At 50.1% G+C, this 21,192-nt stretch overlaps 6 protein-coding genes across 11 annotated transcripts; 2 read left to right on the top strand and 4 right to left on the bottom strand.

The window, feature by feature from the left end:
- The first annotated feature begins 301 nt into the window (after positions 1-301).
- dytn (dystrotelin) lies at positions 302-4,185 on the top strand. The gene is given in 14 exon segments (XM_015003995.2): positions 302-371; positions 1,084-1,276; positions 1,351-1,436; positions 1,519-1,598; positions 1,659-1,730; positions 1,805-1,968; positions 2,052-2,163; positions 2,286-2,419; positions 2,479-2,635; positions 2,701-2,747; positions 3,031-3,172; positions 3,242-3,887; positions 4,012-4,090; positions 4,092-4,185. Coding segments are annotated over 14 exon segments (2,076 nt in total).
- On the bottom strand, positions 4,112-8,847 carry zdbf2 (zinc finger, DBF-type containing 2). 5 transcript variants are annotated; one of them, XM_088003788.1, is made up of 10 exons: positions 8,617-8,847; positions 7,892-7,982; positions 7,767-7,823; positions 7,584-7,680; positions 7,347-7,504; positions 6,616-7,267; positions 6,149-6,274; positions 5,748-6,082; positions 5,361-5,529; positions 4,112-5,290 (listed from the first exon to the last, which is right to left on the bottom strand). In XM_088003788.1, the coding sequence occupies exons 3-10, from the start codon at positions 7,808-7,810 to the stop codon at positions 4,508-4,510; spliced, it is 2,364 nt and encodes a 787-aa protein (XP_087859914.1). In that variant the 5' UTR covers positions 7,811-7,823; positions 7,892-7,982; positions 8,617-8,847; the 3' UTR covers positions 4,112-4,507. The 5 variants fall into 5 exon arrangements, with proteins under 5 accessions (XP_087859914.1, XP_087859913.1, XP_087859912.1 ...); XM_088003787.1 differs by having other exon boundaries at positions 5,748-6,085; XM_088003786.1 differs by having other exon boundaries at positions 7,584-7,698.
- An 83-nt stretch (positions 8,848-8,930) lies between these two features.
- eef1b2 (eukaryotic translation elongation factor 1 beta 2) lies at positions 8,931-10,998 on the bottom strand. The gene is made up of 7 exons (XM_015004010.2): positions 10,840-10,998; positions 10,123-10,245; positions 9,921-10,050; positions 9,777-9,843; positions 9,434-9,559; positions 9,134-9,201; positions 8,931-9,057 (listed from the first exon to the last, which is right to left on the bottom strand). The coding sequence occupies exons 1-7, from the start codon at positions 10,917-10,919 to the stop codon at positions 8,971-8,973; spliced, it is 681 nt and encodes a 226-aa protein (XP_014859496.1). The 5' UTR covers positions 10,920-10,998; the 3' UTR covers positions 8,931-8,970.
- Positions 10,999-11,516: 518 nt separating this feature from the next.
- On the top strand, positions 11,517-14,211 carry arl11 (ARF like GTPase 11). Of its 2 annotated transcripts, none has more exons than XM_015004013.2 (5): positions 11,517-11,644; positions 12,862-12,927; positions 12,996-13,111; positions 13,181-13,358; positions 13,990-14,211. In XM_015004013.2, exons 1-5 carry the CDS (start codon positions 11,615-11,617, stop codon positions 14,116-14,118), a joined length of 519 nt encoding a protein of 172 aa, XP_014859499.1. In that variant the 5' UTR covers positions 11,517-11,614; the 3' UTR covers positions 14,119-14,211. The 2 variants fall into 2 exon arrangements, with proteins under 2 accessions (XP_014859499.1, XP_087859958.1); XM_088003832.1 differs by having other exon boundaries at positions 11,577-11,644; positions 12,775-12,927.
- ebpl (EBP like) lies at positions 14,154-16,573 on the bottom strand. The gene is made up of 4 exons (XM_015004012.2): positions 16,254-16,573; positions 15,440-15,509; positions 14,979-15,117; positions 14,154-14,568 (listed from the first exon to the last, which is right to left on the bottom strand). Exons 1-4 carry the CDS (start codon positions 16,428-16,430, stop codon positions 14,319-14,321), a joined length of 636 nt encoding a protein of 211 aa, XP_014859498.1. The 5' UTR covers positions 16,431-16,573; the 3' UTR covers positions 14,154-14,318.
- A 228-nt stretch (positions 16,574-16,801) lies between these two features.
- cavin2b (caveolae associated protein 2b) lies at positions 16,802-21,086 on the bottom strand. The gene is made up of 6 exons (XM_015004006.2): positions 20,716-21,086; positions 20,230-20,370; positions 20,036-20,137; positions 19,109-19,369; positions 18,882-19,034; positions 16,802-18,796 (listed from the first exon to the last, which is right to left on the bottom strand). The coding sequence occupies exons 1-6, from the start codon at positions 20,941-20,943 to the stop codon at positions 18,404-18,406; spliced, it is 1,278 nt and encodes a 425-aa protein (XP_014859492.2). The 5' UTR covers positions 20,944-21,086; the 3' UTR covers positions 16,802-18,403.
- Between the last annotated feature and the right edge of the window lie 106 nt (positions 21,087-21,192).

A 21,192-nucleotide genomic window follows, 5' to 3' on the forward strand; every position in this document is an offset into this window, starting at 1 on the left:
TCCTGTTCTGGTAAGTGGATCAGAACCAACCCAGCAGGTTCTGGTTCTGCAGAGTGAGTCCCGGAGTTTGACTCTCTGTGGAGGATCTAAGGAATCCACCGGATCTCCATGGATCCGAGCCGCACAGGTGAGATCAGTTCTGTTGTTCAGAACCAGGAAGGTTCAGACGGGGGTTCTGGTTCTGGTTCTGGTCTGAACCTTGAACCTCATCTGGCCGCCGAACCTGGACCTGTTGATGTCATTGGTCCAGTCAGTCAGTTCCAATATGAACAGTTCTTTTGTTGCTCTCTGAACAGAACCCATGACTGAGGCCTGTCTGTCCGTCTACAGAACCGCCATGAAGGTCCGGTCTCTGCAGAGGTTCTGCCACAGTAAGACTCACTGGTTCCTTCCCAGTTCAGCTCTGCACCAGTTCACCAGCAGTCCAGTTCAGCTAAACCAGTTCCTAAACTGACTGACTGTGTTCAGGTCATGAATGAACTTTTTCATTATAACCAGAACCGATTCACTTTGCTGATTTGGGACAGTTCACTCTGAAGTGACTGGTTCATGAGGAATGAACAGGTTCAGTGATTCAGTTCAATGATTCAGTCTTCAAGGTTCCATTAATTCACATCATCAGGACTTAGTGACAGTTAATCATTAAACATGTTTAGTTCACCTTTAATGAACTAAATGAATCAGTTCATATCATGTACTGATTCATATTAATGACTCAGTGAATGAATTGGTTCAGTTTAATGAATCACTGAATGAATTGATTCATATTAATTGAATCACTGAATGAATCAGTTCATATTAATGAATCGCTGAATGAATCAGTTCAAATTAATGAATCGCTGAGTGAATCAGTTCATATTAATGAATCGCGGAGTGAATCAGTTCATATTAATGAATCACTGAGTGAATCAGCTCATAATAAATCACTGAATGAATCAGTTCATATGAATGAATCAGTTCATATTAATGAATCACTGAATGAATCAGTTCATTTTAATGAATCAGTTCATATGAATGAATCACTGAATGAATCAGTTCATATTAATGGATCAGTTGACCTTGTGACCTGTCTTTTCGTTCCAGTGGACGCCATCTTCATTCAGCACATCGCAGCAGCCTTCCAGCTGGTGGGCGGGGCTAATCCCAGAAGTGACGCCATGTTGAACAGGGAAAGCGTGGCCGAGGTTCTCAACAGGATGTTTAATTGCGCGTCCCAGGAAGTGACTGCTGCGGCATCAGAGGAGACCGGCAGTCTGCTGTTCAGGCTGTTTGATCGGTCCGTTTGATCGGCTCCAGGTCCGGTTCTGATTTCTAGACGACTTGGCTGATTCTGGACCTGCTGTGTTTCAGAGAGGGGACCGGTCAGGTGTCGGCCCGGTCTCTGCAGACCGCTCTGGTCGCTCTGTCTGCGGACAGCGTGCTGGCCAAATACAGGAGTGAGTATCTACCAGTGTACTGATGAGAACCAGAACCATCTAGAACCAAATGGACCCGGATGGTTCTGGCTCTGTCCTGCAGGTCTGGTTCGTCTGTCAGGGGACGGCTCCGGATCCGTCACCAGGTCTGGACTCAGCTCTCTGCTGCAGGACCTCAGCAAGGTAGGACTACATTTCCCATCATGCCTCAGTGCTCCAGCTCTCTGACCACTGAGTGTTCAGGTTCCTGTGGCGGTCCAGGAGCAGGAAGTGTTCGGCAGCGTGGAGACAGCGGTCACTTCCTGTTTTAACCAGGTGAGGACACACTAACGCTCTGCTGCAGGTGATCCTGACCTCACCTGACCTCACCTGACCCCTCCTATCTGCAGGGCGGGGCTCCAGCTGTCAGCCAATCACATCTCCTCTCGTGGCTGAAGAGCGAGCCCCGGCTGTTGCTATGGTTACCGACTCTCTACAGACTGTCTGCCAGTCAGAAGGTGAGCCACGCCGTCCGCTGCCACACCTGTAAGGCCTTCCCCATTGCCGGGCTCAGGTGAGTTTGATCAGCTGGACCAGGTGAGGACTGAGAGTCACTCAGGTGAGACGTGTCCAGACCCGCTGTGTGTCTGTGCTCAGGTATCGCTGCAGGAAGTGTGTGAACGTCCAGGTGTGTCAGGACTGCTTCCTGAATGGCCGGCAGACCAGGAAGCACAAAACACACCACCCAGTGGTCGAGTTCTGCACTCAGGTGAGGTTAGGTGAGGTCAGGTGAAGTCAGACAGGTGAGGTCAGTCAGGTCAGGCCAGTCAGGTGAGGTCATTCAGGCACAGTTAAAGCGATCCACCTTTGTTTCTGTGTTTGTGTAATCAGCCCACCTGGAGAGAATCTCTGTCCTCCTTGATGCATAATGCTCGTCACGCCCTGTTGCCACGACGAAACACTCACAGAGAAACTGATAGGACAAGCGTCTTGACTTGGGCGGAGCCAGCAGAGACCCAGAACAGGTGAGAGAGCGCTGCAGGGTAAACCTGTGCAGTCCTGTGTTGAAACGTTCTGCCTGCAGAGCTCCGCCCACCTCTGATGCTGCGACGCCATTGGCCGCCTCAGCACGCTCTTCCTCTTTTGATGAAGAGGAGGCCCGGGACGCCGCGGTGCAGGCATCTCCTCCTCATACTTCGTCCAAGTCTCTGCAGACGGATGAGGCTCTGCCCCCCCAGCAGGTGAGGGAGCTCCAGGTGAGCATCAGGCGTTCTCAGGCAGTGTAATGTCGCATCTCCTCCTGCAGGGGGCGGCGCTGCTGACTGAAGTCAGAAACCTGAAGAGAGATAAGTGGTGAGGCTGGAACCAGCACCATCCCAGTATGGTCTGTACCAGGATCTAACTCAGGGGTGCCCAAAGTGGGTCCTCGAGGGCCGGCATCCTGCACGTTTTAGTTCTCTCCCTGGTTGTAGTAACAACCTTTCCAGCTTGTCAATGTTCCTCTTAGGGCTTCTAACAAGCCATCATTTGATCCAGGTGTGTTAAACCAGGGAGAGAACTAAAACATGCAGGATGCCGGCCCTCGAGAACCCACTTTGGGCACCACTGGTCTAACTGGTTTGAACTGATCCCACAGGCTGCTGGAGCAGCAGCTCGGGGCGTGGCGCCTCACTGTCCAATCAGAGCAGGGCATCCTGGAGGACCGCTGCTCTGAGATGGAGGTCACCATGGCAACGATGAGGCAGCACAACGAAAGGCTGCAGGACATGCTCAACCAGGTAGCTGGCAGCTGGGGGACAGGTGCATCATGGGAGCTGTAGTTTATTTGTTTGGTTCTTCTACATCAGGCTCTGAGAAAGATGGAGGCTCAACAACACGCCAACAACACGGATCACACTGAGGGAGGAACCGCCACGCCGACCTCTGACCCGCCAACCGACGATGAGGAAGAGGAGGAGCTGATGAAGGACGGGGATGAATGGAGCCTGAAGGAGCCTCAAACTCCATCTCTCACAATTCCACACAAATCCACTCTGTCACATGATGAACATGAGGAGAAAACGCTAAAGGACTGTCAGCCAATAGGACGACAGGAAACGCCAGAGGACTGTGAGCCAATAGGACGACAGGAAACACTAAAGGATTGTCAGCCAATAGGACGACAGGAAACGCCAGAGGACTGTCAGCCAATAGGACGACAGGAAACACTAAAGGATTGTCAGCCAATAGGACGACGGGAAACACTAAAGGATTGTCAGTCAATAGGACGACAGGAAACGCCAGAGGACTGTGAGCCAATAGGACGACGGGAAACACTAAAGGATTGTCAGTCAATAGGACGACAGGCAGACCAAGAGGAGGAGGGGCTACAAACAAATGTCGCCTCTCTGTCTGATGCAGAGGATCCTGGGACTTGTAGTCCTGAAATCTTGCTGCAGCAGACTGTGGACAGACTGAAGACGGAGATGGACGGGATGAGAGACAGAAACACAGGTGAGACATAAATGGACAGATAAATCACACAGGTGAGACAGACAAACAGGTGGACCACCTGTCTCACCTGCCAGGTGTTCCCTGTCCCAAACAGAAAGAACAGCTTCTGTTTGTCTGCTTCCAGGTGAGAGCGTGAGGGCGGAGCTAGCGGCAGCAGCGGAGCAGGTAGGGGATGCGGTGTCCCGCCTGGTGGACGCTGTGAGGACAAACTGAGCAGGCGTGGCTCGTAGAAAAATTTTATTCAGGACCAATATTTAAACACGCAGGTAGAAAAGGTAAAAACATGGCCACCTGTTAAACAGTATGGAGACACAGAGCTGCCGAACGCTGAACAGTAAACAATGATGTCAATAAGTATGTCTCCATGGCAACAAACATGTAGCTGTACTGGTTTCCATTTGTAAAAACGTTCTTTACCTACAAAATTATTAAAACAGATTATCCATAAAGAAAATAATTTATTTTGTCAGCCATTTTTTACACCAAAGAGGAAATGATCTAACTTCTTATTGCACAGTGGAGTTTTCATTAGTGTCAGATTAACACCTGGTGAATGTCTACACCTGTCCAGGTGAGCTGGGACAGGTGTAGCGGTGTCCTTGTGGCTCCAGTCCGTCATGCTACCTGCCCCCCCTCTCGCAGCCGCGCCTTCTCTGGCTCCGCCCTCTGCGGGGGGCCGGGAGGGCGTGGCCTGTGGAGCTGAGGAGCTTCCTGCTGGGCGCTGCTCGTCGAAGCCCCTCCCTCCTGGGCGGAGGGGGCGGGGCTTGAATCCTGGTCCTCCGTTGGGAGGGTGGGGGTCGTGGCCTGCTGCCCCTCTCTCTCCCGGTGGGCGGAGTCTGAGGAACCCTTCCTGTCCTCCTGACGGTCTCTGTCCCAGAGTCTGCACTGAGCGCGCTCATCAGGGCCGCGTCGCCTTTAGGCCCCTCCCCCGGCCGGCGGTCCATGTTGAGGTCAGGACTCAGACTCCGGAACAGCTGACGGACGCACGGCGGCGGCTGGCCAGAGGGGGCGGGGCCTCTGGGTCTCAGTAATGCCTGTGGAGGGTTTCTGAGGATCTGATTGGTCCCTGGCTCGTAGAACTTAACAGGAAGTCTTTTGTATTTGACCTTTAGCCTCTGTAGGTCAACAGGCCTCCGCCTCCTTCTGCAGCGCTTGGGGGCGGAGCCTGCAGGCGGGGCGCCAGCAGAGCAGGACGGGGAGCAGAGCAGGTAGACCAGCGAGGTGCGGGGCTGGACAGGAGTAACGATGCTGGAGTAACACGCAGGCAGCGAATGCCACGCCTGGGACTCAGGGGTTCTCTCATTGGCTGCAGGGTGGCTGGTGGGTGGAGCCTCTGAGGACAGCTGATGGACAGTCGGGATAACCAATCGTAGCGTCTGAGTGCCGTGACTCACTTTAACCACCTGGGAGGACAAAACCAGGTGAGACGTTTGTTTCCAAGAGAGAAAATTTGACCCAACCCGTCCTGCTCACCTGACATCTGGACGCCACTCTGAAGCTCCGCCTCCGCCTCCTCTTCCTCATCCTCATCCTCACACAAGCAGAGTCATCATTATCATCCTGGTCCACCAAGGGCAGCACACCTGTGTCTGGCTCCGCCTCCTGGGCCTCAGGGGCCTCTTTCCTCCTCCGCCTGCCAAACCTGAAAGAAACAGATCACCTGAGGTTAAATCATCACCTGAGAACACCTGAGATGACTACCTGTGTATCTCAGACTAATTAACTGCTCCAGATGAAACGTCCTGTCTGATTACATGTTTAGACAGGTGAACCAGAAAGCTAACAACTAGGAATGGATGTAAAGATGTTCACCTTTGATCAGGTGAGTTAGCAGTTGAACAGGTGAGCAGGTGTTGTTACCTGGCCAGCGACTCTGTGTCGAAGTAGCAGATGAATCTGCCCCGTCTGAACTGCTGGACCAGCCTCTCCACGCGGGCCTCGTCCTCCTCCTCAATCTGGGTCCAGGTCTTCCCCCTGAAGGATTCTGGGATATGCTGTGGGACTGGCAGAACGTCCTCTATGGGGACGTCCCAGAAGCCCTGGTCCTGCTGGCCCGCCCCGCCCAGCAGGGCGCAGTCCAGCTGGCTGGAGTACACCTGGTCTTCCATGTCCACCTGGACGTCCATGAGGCGGCCCAGGTCCCGCCCCTCTGTCTGGCTCACCTGGACAGGTAGGTGAGGTCTCTTTAAAACCACCTGCTGAGCAGAATCACAGTCAGAACCTGGAGAAACAGAACCGCCCTCCAAACCCCCGATACATACCTGTACAGGTGTGTCCCAATCCTCACTCTGCGTTTCCACGGAGACAGGAAGGCTGAGATGGAGGCTCTCTGTCTCCTCCTGCTGGTGGTGAGCTGAAGTGATGCTGTAGCAGCACATCTGGATCACCTGGGAGGGTTCAGAGGGGACAGGTCAGGTGACATCAGCTCTGCCTCTGATTGGCTGGTTAACCCCAGGTCTGCACACCCACAGAAGATGCTCCAAAACATGAAAGAAACATTTTAATAGGTTTTCAGTTTTATTCATTATTCATTTAGCATAAATGCTGCCTCACACCTGGGTGGAAATTACTTTATTCATCTGATGTTCAGTTATTTATATTTTTTAAAAATTACATTTATTGTATTTCATTTTTTCTACATTGTTCAATTGTTTCCATGACCTTCCTTCCACCTCTCTAGTGCCCCCCAGAGGCCCCCACTGTGAAAAACCCTGGGTGAACCACCGACCTCTTCAATGGTCTGCTCCACCGGGTCGCTGTGGGTGGAAAACGCCTCCGCCTTCTGGACCGCTCTCCTCTCCTTCTGCCAACTCACAAAGGGCCTCTGGGACCTCTGGGGCTTCAGGGGCTTCAAGTCTGAGCAGAACCGGGCCCTTGGTCCTGATGAAGTTTGGACCTTTGCCTCTGCAGGGGCCTGGACCCTTTGGTTGGCAATCAGGTCCAGCTGATTGCCACTCAGGCCCCTGGGGGCCTGAGTGGATGATGAAGAGTCACTGAGTTTCCTCCGGTTGGTCTTCCTGTGGGCTTTTCTGTGGACAGAGGGCGGAGCCTGAGGCTGAGGGGGCGGAGCCTGAGGCTGAAGAGGTGGAGACTGAGGGGGCGGTGCCTGGGGCTGAGTGGGCGGGGCTTGTTGTTGAGAGGGTGGAGTGTTTGTGCAACAGGGCGGAGAAGATGCTCGTCCTTCGTCCTGGTCGCCTGATTGGCTGTGGAAGCTGTGTTCTGTCTCCTGATTGGCTGGCTGACAGGAAGCGTCATCAGAGCTGGGCAGGTGTTCTCGAGTGCCTAGTGACTGTCCGTCTCCGTCAGAGGAACAGAGTTCATCAAGCTCCGCCTTCGGTAGCGGGGGTGCGGAGACAGATGGGAGGTCAGCGTGGGACGGCCTGGTAGACGCAGACGGACAGGTTACCCATAGCAACAGCTGGGCTGTTGCGTTAGTGTAGGTGTGTTTATTTTGCTCACCTGGCATCGTCGTAGCGATGAGGGTGGTGCTCCTGGACGTCCCGCAGGAAGCGCTCCAGCAGCGTCAGCCTGCTCTGGTTGCCCCTGGTGACGGACACGGCGGCGGAGCCTTTGGCGGACGCCCGGACGGAATCCAGGTGTCTGAGGCTGGACAGGTGCTGTGTGGGACACATGGTGATGATGTCATCAGGAGCCTGAGTGACACCAGACTCAGTCTAAACTCAGGTGTTCCTGTACCTGGTCCAGGCTGGTGTAGAGGACTCTGCAGTAACCACAGTAACCCTGCCTGCTGGGCTCACACCTGGATGGACCGGGCTCTGGCTCCTCCAACATCCTGCCAGACAGAGAACACCTATAGCTCACCTTTATTGATGACTGTCTCTGATGTCTTTATTGATGTCTGCCAGCAGGTAAGCTTACCTGCTGGGAGGCTCCGCCTCCTTCTGGTTACCTTCATCGGACATCCTGACGGCACACCTGGAACACATACAGCTAATAACACACCTGCACATGGTGAACACACACATCCACACAAGACAACTCACCTGGAGGCGGTGCAGTCAGAGGGTCTGTCCAATCAGAGCGCTCCATGCTGTAACTAACGGCAACGAGGCGGGAGCTCCAGAGTCCATGAGCCTGAAAGGGAAGCAGACAGCCACACTGGTTGCTATGGTGATGCTGCCTCTGCACATGCTCAGAAGTGTGTTTAGACTCAGGTAAACCTCACCCAGCGTCACGTCAAACCCATCAGAACTATTCTGGTGGAGCCTGATCTTCAACAGAACAGTTACCTCCTAAAAGAGCTCAGTACTGGACCCGGTATTGATACACATAACCATGGTAACATGGATTATTCAGCCTGGATTAACACCTGCCGGTAATGATAGTTTTCAGTTACCTGTCTAACTCTAATCCAATCAAAGCTCCGCTCTCCTCGCTGTTGACCAATTGTACGCCAGCTGATTTCACTCTAACCAATCACAGTTTAGCTTCATGTATTTCTAACCAATCGGCTTGCACTTCTTGCTAAAATAGTAACCCATGTTTAGTCAATTAAAGTCTCGGTTCCGTATTCTGGGTGCAAATAGGGATTAAATCGGGTCGTCTTTAACCATGGCAACAGCGCTGCTGACGTGTCACAGCGGTCAGCTTCCGGTTAGCTATGTTGTTAGCCGATTAACTCCTGAGCTTAACGGCAGCACGGAACTCGTCAGCGGCGGTCCGGTCCCGTCACTGCCGCCTAGAACGACTGGCTGTCGGGTTCTTTTACCTGCAGCAGGTCGCTGGTTGCTGTTTTTACGGATTATTTATCTTCTTCCGCCGAGCGCTACTCCACTGCTGTTTAGTTTCCGGTCCAGTCTTCTTCTGCTCCATGTGGAAGAGATCTTTAAACTGTGTCGCCGCTAGCGGCCACATAGAGGAACTGCAGCCTCATACACGCGATTTTAAGGTGATAAATTCACCTCATCATTCAGATTAACCTGGAGAAATTCAGGTTTTATAAATTTAAGTGTTTCAACCATCATCGTTTTAACTTTAAAGCTGGACTAAACATTTCCCCTGAGATTAAAGACTCAACAGCTGTTTGTTTTATGCCAAGTGCTTTTTATTAAACATGATTAACTCAGATCTTATTGAAAGCTGCTACATCCATGGACTGCACGAAGTCCTCGAAGGCTGTGATCTTCTCCTCCAGGATGTCTGTGCCCACCTGCAACAGGAAACACTCAGTCAGACCCCTGGCAGACACTCAGAACCAACCAGGAGACACGCTTTAAGCATCTCACCTTGTCATCCTCCACCACGCAGCTGATCTGGAGCTTCTTGATGCCGTAGCCTACTGGGACCAGCTTGGCTGCACAGATCACACCATGGGTTGGTTATTACCCGTCAATAAAACTGTTTAATGTTTAATGGATGAATGTGATCAGTTTCTGCAGCGGTCAGATCAAAGAGTGTCCATCAGTCTTCAGCCGAAAGATGGTGAGATGGATCATCAGCTGTGCAGAGCAGCTACACCTAGTCTGGGGTACTGTGTGATACTGTGTTACAGGTACTGGTCCCAGTACTGTGTGCGGTCCTCTTACATTGTCCCCAGACCAGCCCGTCCATCTCGATGCTGCGGACACACTCCTCCAGCTTGGCCATGTCCGTCTCATCGTCCCATGGCTTCACGTCCAATAGGAGCGATGATTTAGCGATGAGGGCGGGCTCTAGTAGGAGACAGAAGTAGAAGTCAGTTGCCAAGGAAACCCCACCATGCTGCTCTGATTGGTGGAGACTCGTCAGGTAAAAACAGCTGTCCATCAGGCAGTCAGCCGAAAGATGGTGATTGGTTACTCATCATCCAGAGCCACGTGGAAGGTAGTATGACTCTATAGGGCAGTCATGTGATAGGTGAGGTGTCCTGTGATTGGTTGAGTGACGTACTTTTTGCTTTCTTGGCGGCGTACTCGGCCAGGCGCTGCTCCTTCAGCTTGGTCGCCTCGGTGTCTTCCTGACAGACAAAGACCAGGGTTTAACACCAAACCTGAGCTCCCCTGTGACGTCACCATGACATCATAACGTCCTCACCTCCTCGTCAGAACCAAACAGGTCAATGTCGTCGTCATCGTCATCGGCGGCGGCAGGGGCAGAGCCTGAGGTAGCGTCGGCCACTCCCGGAGGGCCATACTGCCCCAGAGGTCTCTTCACACCTGGGAGGCTGACAGCCAGGAAGCGTTGGTCACACCTGTGCACTCTGACCCGAGGATGACGACGATGGGGGCGGGCTCACCTGTTCTTCTGGCTCTGGTACGACTTGATGTGGTTGTACCACCGCAGGGCATGGCACAGGTCTGCTGGGGGAGGGGCTGAGAGGACGTCAAAGACCGCCACATCAGCCTGAGAGGGGACAAACCTGTGGAGGACAGGGTTACCATGGTTACAGATGACTCAGCTGATCTCTAAAGGTGCATTTCCCCCTGTTATTGGAGTCTAGACCGAAAACCTGACCACTTGGGCTTGGTTAACCTGGACTGGAGAATGAATGGACCAGAACCAGAATCCTGCCAGATCAGACCAGGTTTAGATGCTAGACCTAGACCCGATTTGTAGTCTCAGTAATATTAAAACTCCTAAGCTAGTTTCTAATGTCTCTGGTTCTGAGTTTAGAACCGACTTTAGGTCCAGCATGAGCTTACAGAACCTACAGCAGCCACTGCGCAGCCGCAGAGAGGCTGTTAGCACCATGTGACAGCACAGTACGCCACATTAAACCCAAATAAACCAAATATTTTGATCTAAACTATGAAGTCAATTAATCTACCATCAGCTTTCATATGTTTATGTAAAACCATGAACACTTCCGGCTTCATGGAGCTCTAGTGTAGCTCAATTTATCGCCGGACCTGAAGCTAACTGTTAGCCACGAGCTGAGCCAAGATGGCGGCAGCCTCGCTGAACCCTGCAGGAGCTTCTACCGGGACGTTCTGCCAGGTTCTACTGGACTCACCCTTCGATGTAGCTGCGGTCCGACAGGAAGTCGTTGAGGACTTTGAGTCCGGAGGCTGATTTCAGGTCACCGAAGCCCATGATGGAGCTGAAGAACCAGAGAAGAAGGAGGAAGGAGCAGCCGGAGGAAGAAGGAAGGAGGAGGAGGAGGGAGGAGGATATATAGGCAGTATTCTGACTCCTCCTCAGCGGATTCTGCTCCTCCTCCTTCAGGGGTCCAGCAGGGTCTTCCATAAATTACAATATGTTTCAGTTATGACAGAGATAATCTGGTGGCTCCAGAGAGAATAAAACTCCTAAATAAGTTTATAATATCACATAAAACCCATTAAAATGATTTAAACCTCTCACATAAAACGAGTGTGGAGGGAGGCCAATCTCAGTATCCAACTTAATGGGAAATTAAGTGGAAGGAAGAACTGCCTGAGAAGACTGCGAAGCAAATATTGCTTAAATGTTATGAGGTATACTCTTCCACTATTCATGTAATGATTATTAAAGAAGCAGCAGTGATGTACTTTTGGTAAACAGGTTTTCTTTGACAGCCTGATTTCCATATTCATCTTCAACATGGTCACATGACTTCCTGCTCAGCCGCTCTCACCTGTTGCTGACTCCTCAGCAGGCCGGGTGTGTCTGAACAGGAATGCAGTCAGACCATCCTATTGGCCACATGGGCAGCAGCAAGGGCTGCTATAGGCTGATAATCAGAGAGGGTCAGCTACACCCGAGGGCTGTCAGAGATCCAGTCAGACTGATTCTACAGCTCCAGAGCGATGGGCCAGGGCAGCTCCGCCTGCCCTCAGGTGAGTCCCTTATTTTCCTCTCTTTGGTTGATTATTGGATCCGGTTCTCTCCTTCATCTGGATCAGCTGGACCGGAACCAGTTTCATTAAATGGAGATGTTTGATAAACCAAATGGATCCAGTAAACTCACCTCTGCTGGTTTGGATCAGGAGTTAGGAATACCTCAAAGCTCTGGGACAAGCCCACATACCTGGAGGACTTACTGCCTGTCCAGAACCTCTGGATCCGCTCCATCAGGAGTACCAGAACCTCTGTATCCGCTCCATCAGGAGGTCCAGACAGATGGACATTTGTCCCTTACAGGATGTCAAAGAAAAGACCAGAAGAAGAAAACAAGGCCTGAAAGAATCAAACGTTTTGAACATTTTCTTGTCCAGTTCTGATCCAGAACTGCTGTGACCCAGAAATGTTTCCAGTCCTGTTTTAAAGGAACCCACAGGTTCTGAACATCTCAGGTTTTCAGGGAGTTTGATGGTCCACATGGTTCCTATCAGACCACAAACTCATCCTAAAGACCTTTTAGACCACAGGTGCCCAAAGTGCAGCCCAGGGGCCATTTGTGGCCCTTGAAGTAATTTTGCGAGGTCCATTGACCACAAACGAACTGAAGCATAAAAACACTTTTTTTTTTTAAAGGGCGGGTTTCTAATGACTAATTTATATCTTCTTAACTGTAGCTTTGTACATAGTGTTTTCTTTTGTTAGTCATGTTTTGTTTTTGTTTGCTGCTTTCATTTTAATATCCTAGTAGATAAGATCACAAATATCCAGTCACTGTCTACTCAGAACCAGACTTGGCTGAATACACCAAAGGTTTTTCACTTAAATTCTTTCAGTCATTTCAGAGAATCGACTAAAAACATTTTCTGGACCAACAAAGAAAACATTCAACTGAGTATTTTTTTTGTTGTTGATGTCACCAGCATAGCTTAGCTAGCCTTGAAAGGTTAAGTAGCTTTAACCTTTCCTCCGCCTACATCGCCCAGAATGCTGTGTGGTTCTGGATCAGATGTCTATTGTGATATTTATTGTAAATGACTTTGTCCAGCCCTGACAGCTTGTAGAGTAACTGCTTTGATAAAGCATCTCATGATCCTGAAAGGTGGAACTCCTCTGGTTCTGGTTCTAGCCTAAATCTCCTCTGGGATCCAGACTGGAAGACTTCAGCACCAGAACCAGCTGAGTGTTAACCTGAAGCCTGTCCTCCTCTGTCCAGGTGTTGATCATGGGTCTGGACTCTGCGGGGAAGTCCACCCTGTTGGCCCATATCCTGACCGGACAGGTGAGTCTCAGAATATCGTGAGGGTCATCAGCCCTCAGGTGTTCTCATGAAACCTTTTACCTTATCAGGCAGTCAACACCTCGCCGACCGTGGGGTTCAACGTGGGAACACTGGAGCTGAACAAGCAGTCGTCTCTGACGTTGTGGGACATTGGCGGACAGAAGAGCATGAGACCCAACTGGAAGTGAGTAAACAACACCCAGCAGGTGTGTCTCCCTAGCAACCGGCCAAAGGGATAACAGATGTCCTGCAGGTACTACCTGGACGAGTGCAAGGCGCTGGTGTTCGTGGTGGACAGCACCGACGCGGCTCGCATTCCAGAGGCGCAGATGGCTCTGAAGGGCATCCTGAGCGACGAGAAGCTGCGAGGAGTTCCTCTGATGGTTCTGGCCAACAAGAAGGATCTGCCCAACAGCATGACCATACGGGAGGTAGGGACACTTCAGACGGTGCAGACCAATAAACTGATCATCAACAGAACGAAGAGGATAAATCAGGCAGACAGATTCAAGTCAGTCATATACGTCCCAATCAACAATGAATCAAGTTCAGTTTATTGTTCAAATTAATGAAACCTCTAAGAAAACCCAGCAGATTGGCCTGTAGCGCTACCTCAAACTGTGCAGCAGGTGGCGACAGAGGGAAGCTTGATGTAACACTTATTGGTCAATGAGAGAAAGAGTCAGTTCAGATCCCTTCTGTGGTCAGCCTTACCTTGTTAGTTATGTAGGATGGAGGAACCTTATGGTTCACTGGGAGCATCCATGAGACAAGAGCCGTTTGGGGTCCCATGGCAACCATTAGAGAACAAGAACTATATAAGGAAGCACCATGTTGGATCTTTGGGCTCTTCTCATCTTCTCTAGACATCAAAGTCATCTCTTTGACAAAATAGAATAGCCTTGATTTCATATTGGAGGTTCTGCCAGAACTCTGTTCTTTTAAGTCAACATCATAGGACAACAAATGGACTGAAGATCAAAATTAACAAGCAACAAAGTGAAGGATAGACACTGGATCCACTGTAGACCATGAAAATAAAGAGTCTAATCTTCTCCTCAGGTGTCCAACAAGTTGAACCTGAACAGTTACACAGACAGAGAGTGGGAGATCCAGGCCTGCAGCGCCACCAAGGGGCTGGGTCTGCAACAGGCCTTCCTGAAGGTCAACAAGCTGATCAAGAGGAGCTGAGAGGAGCGGGAAAGGAGATCCACATCTACAGGAGACACGTTTAAACTCAAGATTTTATTTATAGAGATTAATAAAAGTTTTAGTGATGATCCAGCTATATGATTGGTTCCTTCCTGCTACAAAATCATTTCTGTCACCAGTCTGAGAAAACGATGAGCTCAACAGTGAAAGGTTCCCGATCACTAGTTCACTGACAGCGTCTACAGCTTCTTCCTCTGCGCCGACGCTCTGTCTTCTTTGACTGCATGAAGACTCTGGAGACACAACCAGGACTGGACCAGCAGCAGAACCGGGACCAGGACCCAGAGTCCATTAAAGAAGACCAGGTAGACCCACAGGTAGAGCGGGTTGGACGTGTCTAGGTGAGGACTGCCCAGCAGCCAATCAGGACAGAAGGTCATCCAGCCGCCGTACAGCTCACACACACTCAGAGTGATCTGCAGGAAGTGTCTGAAATACGTTTCACCATCAGTACATGTCCGTCACTACGAGCTGGTACAGGTCATTATGTGGCAGTTTCATCAGAATCAGACTGATTTAACGGCCCATTTAAGATCTGGTTGACCCACATTTGACCACATGAAGCACTAAAGAATAAAAAACTGAATGAAAAAGACAAAGTAAACAGAAGAGATGTAAACGCAGTAAAATCTGATGAAATGTTTCAGGGCTCAGTTTGATTTATAAACCAAAGAATAAAAACCAGTCTAACAGGTTTTAGCAGCACTGCATGTACTGTAATAATATCTGTGGTACTTCATTAGCATACTCTGCAGTACTTTGATTCTATACCTTGTAACATGTAATACTTGGGCTGTATGGGTAGTGCATCTTGTACTTTATTGAAACTGTAGCATTACCTGTAGTACTTGTCATTGAGCACTGCATGTATCAGCAGCAGAGCTAGCAGAGAGTCCAGGACCACTGTCAGAATCTCCAAGGAGACGATGTTTGGATCAGAAACCAACCAGCGACTGTCTGCTTTACCGTATTCCTTCCCTACATGTTGACAGGTATTTTATCCAGATCAGAGCTGACACGTTAAACCATGCATCAAAACTTTCAGGTATATTGAAGGACTAAAAAACATATTTAAAAGTAAAATAGTACTCCATGAGAACTCTTCCATCTCTGGAAATTGATACTGTGGAGTAAGACAGAGGTGATGAAGGGCCTTCAATGTTTATGTCTGGATTCAAGTCAGAGGCAGCTCTCTGATTGGTTGATGGGTGTAGTTTAGAAACATTAAGGACACTCTTTAATGGTATATGCGAGTTACAGAATGACACAGAAATACAAAGCAGTACAAGACAAAACTCACAGAGTTCAGCCAGAGGACCTTCAGATGTCTCCACTGTCCCAACCAGAGACATGTAAACAAACGGACCCTCCTGAGGACAAAAGGGACAGTCAGCCAGATCAAAAGAGCCAACAAAGGAGATGCTGTTTTAATATTTGATGGTCAGTCCAGATGTTTCTGTCCAGGTAAACAATGTGGCGCCTTCTGGCCTGTGGGGGCGCTGCACCAAGAACCACTAAAGGGAACAGCACAGAAACTTCTGAAGAAGACACGAGGGCAACTTCCTTCTTCACCAAATGGATACAAAAATGTATATTGGTCAGATTTTAGCGACCAATATACATTTTCTTTGGCTAAAATCCACAAGATTTTCTCCCACTAGCACTAGGCTAACTCATTCGTTTTGGTTTTATTTACCCATAATACCCTGCACTGTGGTCTACTTCCGTCCACATAGGCATTTTCAACTGAACGCAGATCGAAGTTTGGAGGACCAGAGTTTGATTATCCATTCACCCCCCCCACCCAAAATGAACCGGACTTTCTAGGCAGATGGACTAGAGATGGATTAAAGCGGACTAAACCAGGGTTGGTGTGAATGAATCCAAAATATCTGGAAAACAGTGAAATCTTCAAAAGCAGTTCAGAAACCCATAAAACAAAACGAACAACACAAGTACAGTACTGGGGCGGAAGACAAAGAGAACCCAAAGAATGGTAAACACAATACAAGAGCACAATTCTTAGACAGTTTAAAGGTCAGTTCCTGACGTGGTGAAGAAGACACTCAGAGCTAACAGCAGAGAGTTGCTAAACAAGAAGAAACTCCTCCTACCAGCGTCAGGTGGACGATGACATCATAGAACAGCCACAGCAGGATCCACCAGTCCGTCTTGGAGCTCCGCCCACCATACCTGTGTGTGAGAAGGGCAGCCACCAACAGCTGGAGGCTACAGCCCAGCAGAGACAACACAGACACGAGAGAGAGCGTGGGGGGAGCCTCAGAGTCCATGGTACCGGTACCGCACTGCGTACTTCACAGGAAACACTCAGTACTACACTGTGTATGCTGCATAAATACTTCAGTTCAGTTGGGCCGTCTGATCTTACTGTGCAGAGACTGGACCCAACTCTGGACCGTCCCGCTCACTTTGATTGGTCCTTCTGTTTGATATCACCAATCCTGTTCTGCCATTGGCTGCTGAAGAGACCACCCCACTTCCTGTCTCTCTCACATGAGGGCCGGGATCCAAAGACACACTAAAACCGTATCTCCACATAGACTCTCAGATCTACCTGGCTGATCATAGATGTTCCTCTGATTCCAACAACATTTATCCAGCCCTTTTGGTTCCAGAACATCAGAGACAGGAAACACTCATGTGTGTGTGTGTGATAGTTTATTGACTACAGAGTTTTGTAGGAAAAAAGAATTTATACAAGCATTGATAAGGTGAAAAGCACCGTCAGGTTTATTATCTGGTGAGGAAAGCGTGTCCTCTGACCTACAGAGTTAAAACTTTTATAGCACAGAACAGAAAAAGTGTAACAATATTTACAACAATCTATCAGCAGGTGGCTTCAGAGAGGCAAAGCAGAGGAGCCTGTATTACACTGAGCTCATAAGCATAACTAAAGACATACACCACAATTCAGACAGTCTGGAGACTTTAGGACAAGAAATGTTCAATCAACACCAGAGATGAGATGCAGAAGGAAATAATCTTTGGCAAAACAAACAAAAAAACAAAAATTAACCATTTTAGATCAATCAGTTGGAATCGCAAATCATCAATAATGTTATCAATAATGTGTGACAGCTGGCAGGCACTGTTTCACCTTTCTAGCGACTGGAGTTCAGGAACACTGAGATGATCAGAGAACGTTTGGTAGAATATCAACAGAACCACTGAAACCTGGTGAACGGAAAACCAGGAGCATGATGAATCTAAAGCAGGACGTATTCAGAAAACAAACACTGGTGGAACCAGAGGAGAAGGAGGGACGACTACTAAATGGTCAGGCGTAGAACATTGGGAGAACACTGGGGAGACGCTGGAACGTTGATGAAAGTCTGGCAGAGATTTTTAGGAGGTGCGACAGAATGTTGTGGAAACTTCTAGAGAAATACAAGGAATACAGAGAAAACCCCTTGGAATGTCAAAACATTTAAAAAAAACTTGGATCAACCGCAGAGGGTGTTCCCTTAGGAACATCATAGAGCAATGAATGAGACCTGGTCAGAGGGATGACTGGAGATCATCAGAAGAACCTCAGAGAGAGGGGGTTCAGTTATCAGGGCACATCTAAAAGACCCTGGTTGGGAAAATATAAAACAAAGACCACTAATGGAAACCCACTAGAATTTGATTCCAACAGGGTTTGATTCAAACCTACTGGATGGATTCTCACAGGAACCTGCAGATTCAGCGTCTGCTCTTAGGGAGGACGGTAACCCTGGAGGTTCCTGAGCCCACTCTGCCCTGAAGGTCCCCTCATTTCAAGATGCAGAAGGTCCTTGATCAGGTTGGACCCAACATTTCCCATGTTTTTCTGATGGAAATTAAATAAAATGGTAAAATGGAGAAGAACGGCTGAAGTCCAGACACTGATAGGAACCATGGATCCCAACATGTAGCCATCAGGTTTCAAATGAGAAGAATTCAAGATGATTTTCATCATGTAGACTTTAAACCTGTCAGAACATCAGGGTTCATCAGGGTCCGATCATCTATGATCAAATAAATCTGACCTTCAGACCTAAAGGAGCAACATGTTCTGCTCTGTGATGGTGGTTTGATCTCTGAGAGGTTTATCAGAGGAGAAGGTTGGAAAACTTTTGGGAGAATGTGATTGTTGACTTTTAATGGAAAGTTTGAGGAATAAAGCAGAAGACCTTTTGGTTGTTCTTGGTTCAAACTGAGAGGAGTTCCTTTAGAAAGGTCTGGACACTCTGACTGATCTGATCTAACACTCATGTTCTGCTTAGGACTCCTCCTCCTCCTCCTCCTTCTCCTTCTCCTCTGCTCCATCCTCCTGACGGAGGGTGGAGGACAGAGCGTACGCCTCACTGAGTCCCTCAGAGACCACCGACACGTCAGCCTCCACCACCAGTGAACCCTCCCTCACCTCCTCCCTGACTTCCTCCACAATCTCCAGCTCCTTCTCTACTTCCTCCCTGACCTCCACTACCGCTTCCACCTGGTCCTGGAGCACCTCCTGCTGGTCATTAGGGGCCAGCTGGGCGTGGACCTCGGTGAAGGGGAGCTCCAGCTCAGCGGAGCCTGGTGAGGGCAGCTGGATGTCGACCTCGGCGGTGAGGGACTCCCTGTTCTGGCCTGAGGCCTCCGGAGGCTGGGAGTCTGAGCTTCTGCGAGGCTGAAGGACACAAGAACATCTTTAGTCTGAACTGAGACTTTCAAAGACTGTCTGATGGTCAGGTGACCAGCGAGAGTCTCTGTACCTTCTTGATGCCAAAGGTCAGAGGGGAGACCTTCAGGCTGGCAGTTCTCTGCTTGATTTTCTCCCGTTGTTCTGCTGAAACGATCTTTGTCCCGATCTTGTTCATCTTCTTCTCGATGTTGTGTCTGGAGAAGGCTTTCTTCAGGCTGTCCACCTGCAGAGAGACAGAGACAATATCGTTTGTCTGACTGATCCAACACCTGGAGGTCTGCTTCCTGTGGTTCCTACCTTCTTCAGGCTGGACCGTTTCAGTTTATCCGCTGTGGACTTCTCCATGCTGTCCAGATCCTGAGGCCACGGCTCCTCTTCATCCATGTCGGCCTCCAGGCCAACATCTTCGTCAGACGACAGGTCGATGGTCTGGAAGGCCCCGTCCTGCCTGTCATCGCTGACACCCGGAGCAGATGGCTCGCCTTCCTCCAGGATCTCATCGCGAGGAAACGGAGGAGGCTCCTTCACGAAAACATTGGTCGGGATCTCGTTTTCCTCCTGCAACAGAGCAAGGCACCGCGTCAGAACCGGACCCACCTAGAAGGTGTGGACTGGATGGACAGACACAGTAACAGGGAGACACAAGGAAACCACAATACACACATTGACCCAGAGACAGAGGAATGCTGGGAATGTTTTGGAAGGATTGATCAATCAATCAGGTTTACTTTTGCTGCCAATTTCAGCAGCATGGCAGTTCAAAGTGCTTCCCATCAGGAAAACATTAAAAACATCATAAACACAACGGCGTCAGGTGACAGAAGGCTGACTTTGGAACTGTCCTTATGTGTTTCTGAAAGTTCTGGTCAGATTTTGGGCCTGATTATTAGTTTCTACCAGTAATAACTGAAGCTGGGTGCTGGAATGTTCTGGGAGGATTGGAGGAATGTTCTAATGTTCTGAGAAATGTTCTGGGAATGTTGCGTGTTGCTGACAGGAGGCAGAAGGAGAGGAGTTGACCTTCAGCCACAGAGCTGGACCAGCAGGTTGTGGTTTCAGCCCATAACAACTCCGTTACCATGACAACCACAGCCCCCTCTGAAGATTTTCCAGGTTGGCTCCCACAGCAGCACATATCCAAATAAGGTTAGTGGCTGAAGAACAGCCAGGCAGCCCTCTTTGGGACCACATTTCCCAGCATGCATCTGGTGACTTCGCACCTACCTGGAAAATGAGCACCTTGAAGTTGTTCCTGCTGATCAGGTGGGCGTGGTTCGCCTCCAGCTTCCTCACCTGAGCACCCTGACGCTCCATCCTCTCCCGGACCTGCAGAGACACAACATGGAGGACATGGAGAACATGGAGGACATGGAGGACGGTCCGCCAGGTGCTCCAGGTGTGCTGGTGCGTTCACTGACCTCCTTCATGGTCACGGACAGCTTGCGGCTCTTGTCCAGCAGCTTGCTGACGGTGTTGGACGTGTGGCTGTGACTCTTGGACAGCCGGGTCATGTCTGCCTGGATCCCTCTGACCACGCTCTCCATCTGGACCTGGTGCATCTGAAACACACCCGGAACCGGGTCACAGGTCACCCCAGAGCCCAGAGTACAGACAAAACCTTCTCAGTCATCAGACACTCGCTGACAGCTGCGGTTCTGCAGAAGGTCCAGTCCGTTCCTGAGGTGGTACTGGTAAACACACCTGGAGGGATGTGACGTCTTACCTCGGCTCCGCACCAACAGGAAGTGGGATCCACATTCCTGAGGAGGAACTCTGAGGGTGTGTCAGAACATGGAGCAGAACCACAGCCCGGGTCTGGCCCAGATGTTCCTCCACCTTCTGGTCTGGTTCTGGTTTAATCAGCTGTTCTAACTGGACTCTGGACCCTGAACCCGTCCACTCACCTCCATCTTGTTCTGGTTGTCCTGCACAGCGTCCAGCATGTTGACCAGCTTGTCGAGGAGAGTCAGAACCGTGATGGCGTTGACTGGACCCTGACCCAGCTTCTCCGGGTCAAAGGCAGCAGAACCAGAGGCCTGCTCCTCGCCCTGCGAGTCCAGGTTGAGGTTCAGGTCTGGGGCGTCGGCGGGGACCATCAGGTCCTGGTTCTGGTGGGACTCGGTGGTCACCATGTCGACGGAGGAGTAAGCAGAGTCTCCTGCAGTGGAGAAAACACCCAAACTCTGTTCGCCTGCAGTCAGAGAGCTGCGCTCTGATTGGCTGCTGGGAGGGAAACTTTCCAGATAACTTCCTTCTGTGGAAACGTCCACACCTTTAACCCCTTCCCTGCTGCAGCCGGGACCAACTGAAGACACACTGTGGACACCAGCTCTGTTCACACACCTTTCACCCACAGGGACGTCTGGACCGGACAACTGGAC

Source organism: Poecilia mexicana, unplaced genomic scaffold (assembly GCF_051168715.1).
Source record: "Poecilia mexicana isolate PSO_F unplaced genomic scaffold, ASM5116871v1 scaffold_2, whole genome shotgun sequence".
NCBI classification, from domain to species: Eukaryota; Metazoa; Chordata; class Actinopteri; order Cyprinodontiformes; family Poeciliidae; genus Poecilia; species Poecilia mexicana.

What these genes read in the sequence shown, in the direction of transcription:
- cavin2b (XM_015004006.2), bottom strand. Translation starts at nt 20,943, where the DNA reads ATGGTGACCACCGAGTCCCACCAGAACCAGGACCTGATGGTCCCCGCC. An exon ending in TCAAGGTGCTCATTTTCCAG is followed by an intron (nt 19,370 to 20,035) that starts GTAGGTGCGAAG and finishes GCTCTGTTGCAG; the next exon opens with GAGGAAAACGAGATCCCGAC. An exon ending in AACGGTCCAGCCTGAAGAAG is followed by an intron (nt 19,035 to 19,108) that starts GTAGGAACCACA and finishes GTCTCTCTGCAG; the next exon opens with GTGGACAGCCTGAAGAAAGC.
- arl11 (XM_015004013.2), top strand. Translation starts at nt 11,615, where the DNA reads ATGGGCCAGGGCAGCTCCGCCTGCCCTCAG. An exon ending in GCAGCTCCGCCTGCCCTCAG is followed by an intron (nt 11,645 to 12,861) that starts GTGAGTCCCTTA and finishes TCCTCTGTCCAG; the next exon opens with GTGTTGATCATGGGTCTGGA. An exon ending in ACAGCATGACCATACGGGAG is followed by an intron (nt 13,359 to 13,989) that starts GTAGGGACACTT and finishes TCTTCTCCTCAG; the next exon opens with GTGTCCAACAAGTTGAACCT.
- eef1b2 (XM_015004010.2), bottom strand. Translation starts at nt 10,919, where the DNA reads ATGGGCTTCGGTGACCTGAAATCAGCCTCCGGACTCAAAGTCCTCAAC. An exon ending in TACCAGAGCCAGAAGAACAG is followed by an intron (nt 10,051 to 10,122) that starts GTGAGCCCGCCC and finishes CCTGGCTGTCAG; the next exon opens with CCTCCCAGGTGTGAAGAGAC. An exon ending in GCGTGGTGGAGGATGACAAG is followed by an intron (nt 9,058 to 9,133) that starts GTGAGATGCTTA and finishes TTCCTGTTGCAG; the next exon opens with GTGGGCACAGACATCCTGGA.
- ebpl (XM_015004012.2), bottom strand. Translation starts at nt 16,430, where the DNA reads ATGGACTCTGAGGCTCCCCCCACGCTCTCTCTCGTGTCTGTGTTGTCT. An exon ending in AGGTCCTCTGGCTGAACTCT is followed by an intron (nt 15,118 to 15,439) that starts GTGAGTTTTGTC and finishes GTCAACATGTAG; the next exon opens with GGAAGGAATACGGTAAAGCA. An exon ending in CTCAATGACAAGTACTACAG is followed by an intron (nt 14,569 to 14,978) that starts GTAATGCTACAG and finishes AACGTATTTCAG; the next exon opens with ACACTTCCTGCAGATCACTC.
- zdbf2 (XM_088003784.1), bottom strand. Translation starts at nt 7,873, where the DNA reads ATGTGTGTGTTCACCATGTGCAGGTGTGTTATTAGCTGTATGTGTTCC. An exon ending in CATCGCTACGACGATGCCAG is followed by an intron (nt 7,268 to 7,346) that starts GTGAGCAAAATA and finishes TGCGTCTACCAG; the next exon opens with GCCGTCCCACGCTGACCTCC. An exon ending in ATTGGGACACACCTGTACAG is followed by an intron (nt 6,086 to 6,148) that starts GTATGTATCGGG and finishes GATTCTGCTCAG; the next exon opens with CAGGTGGTTTTAAAGAGACC.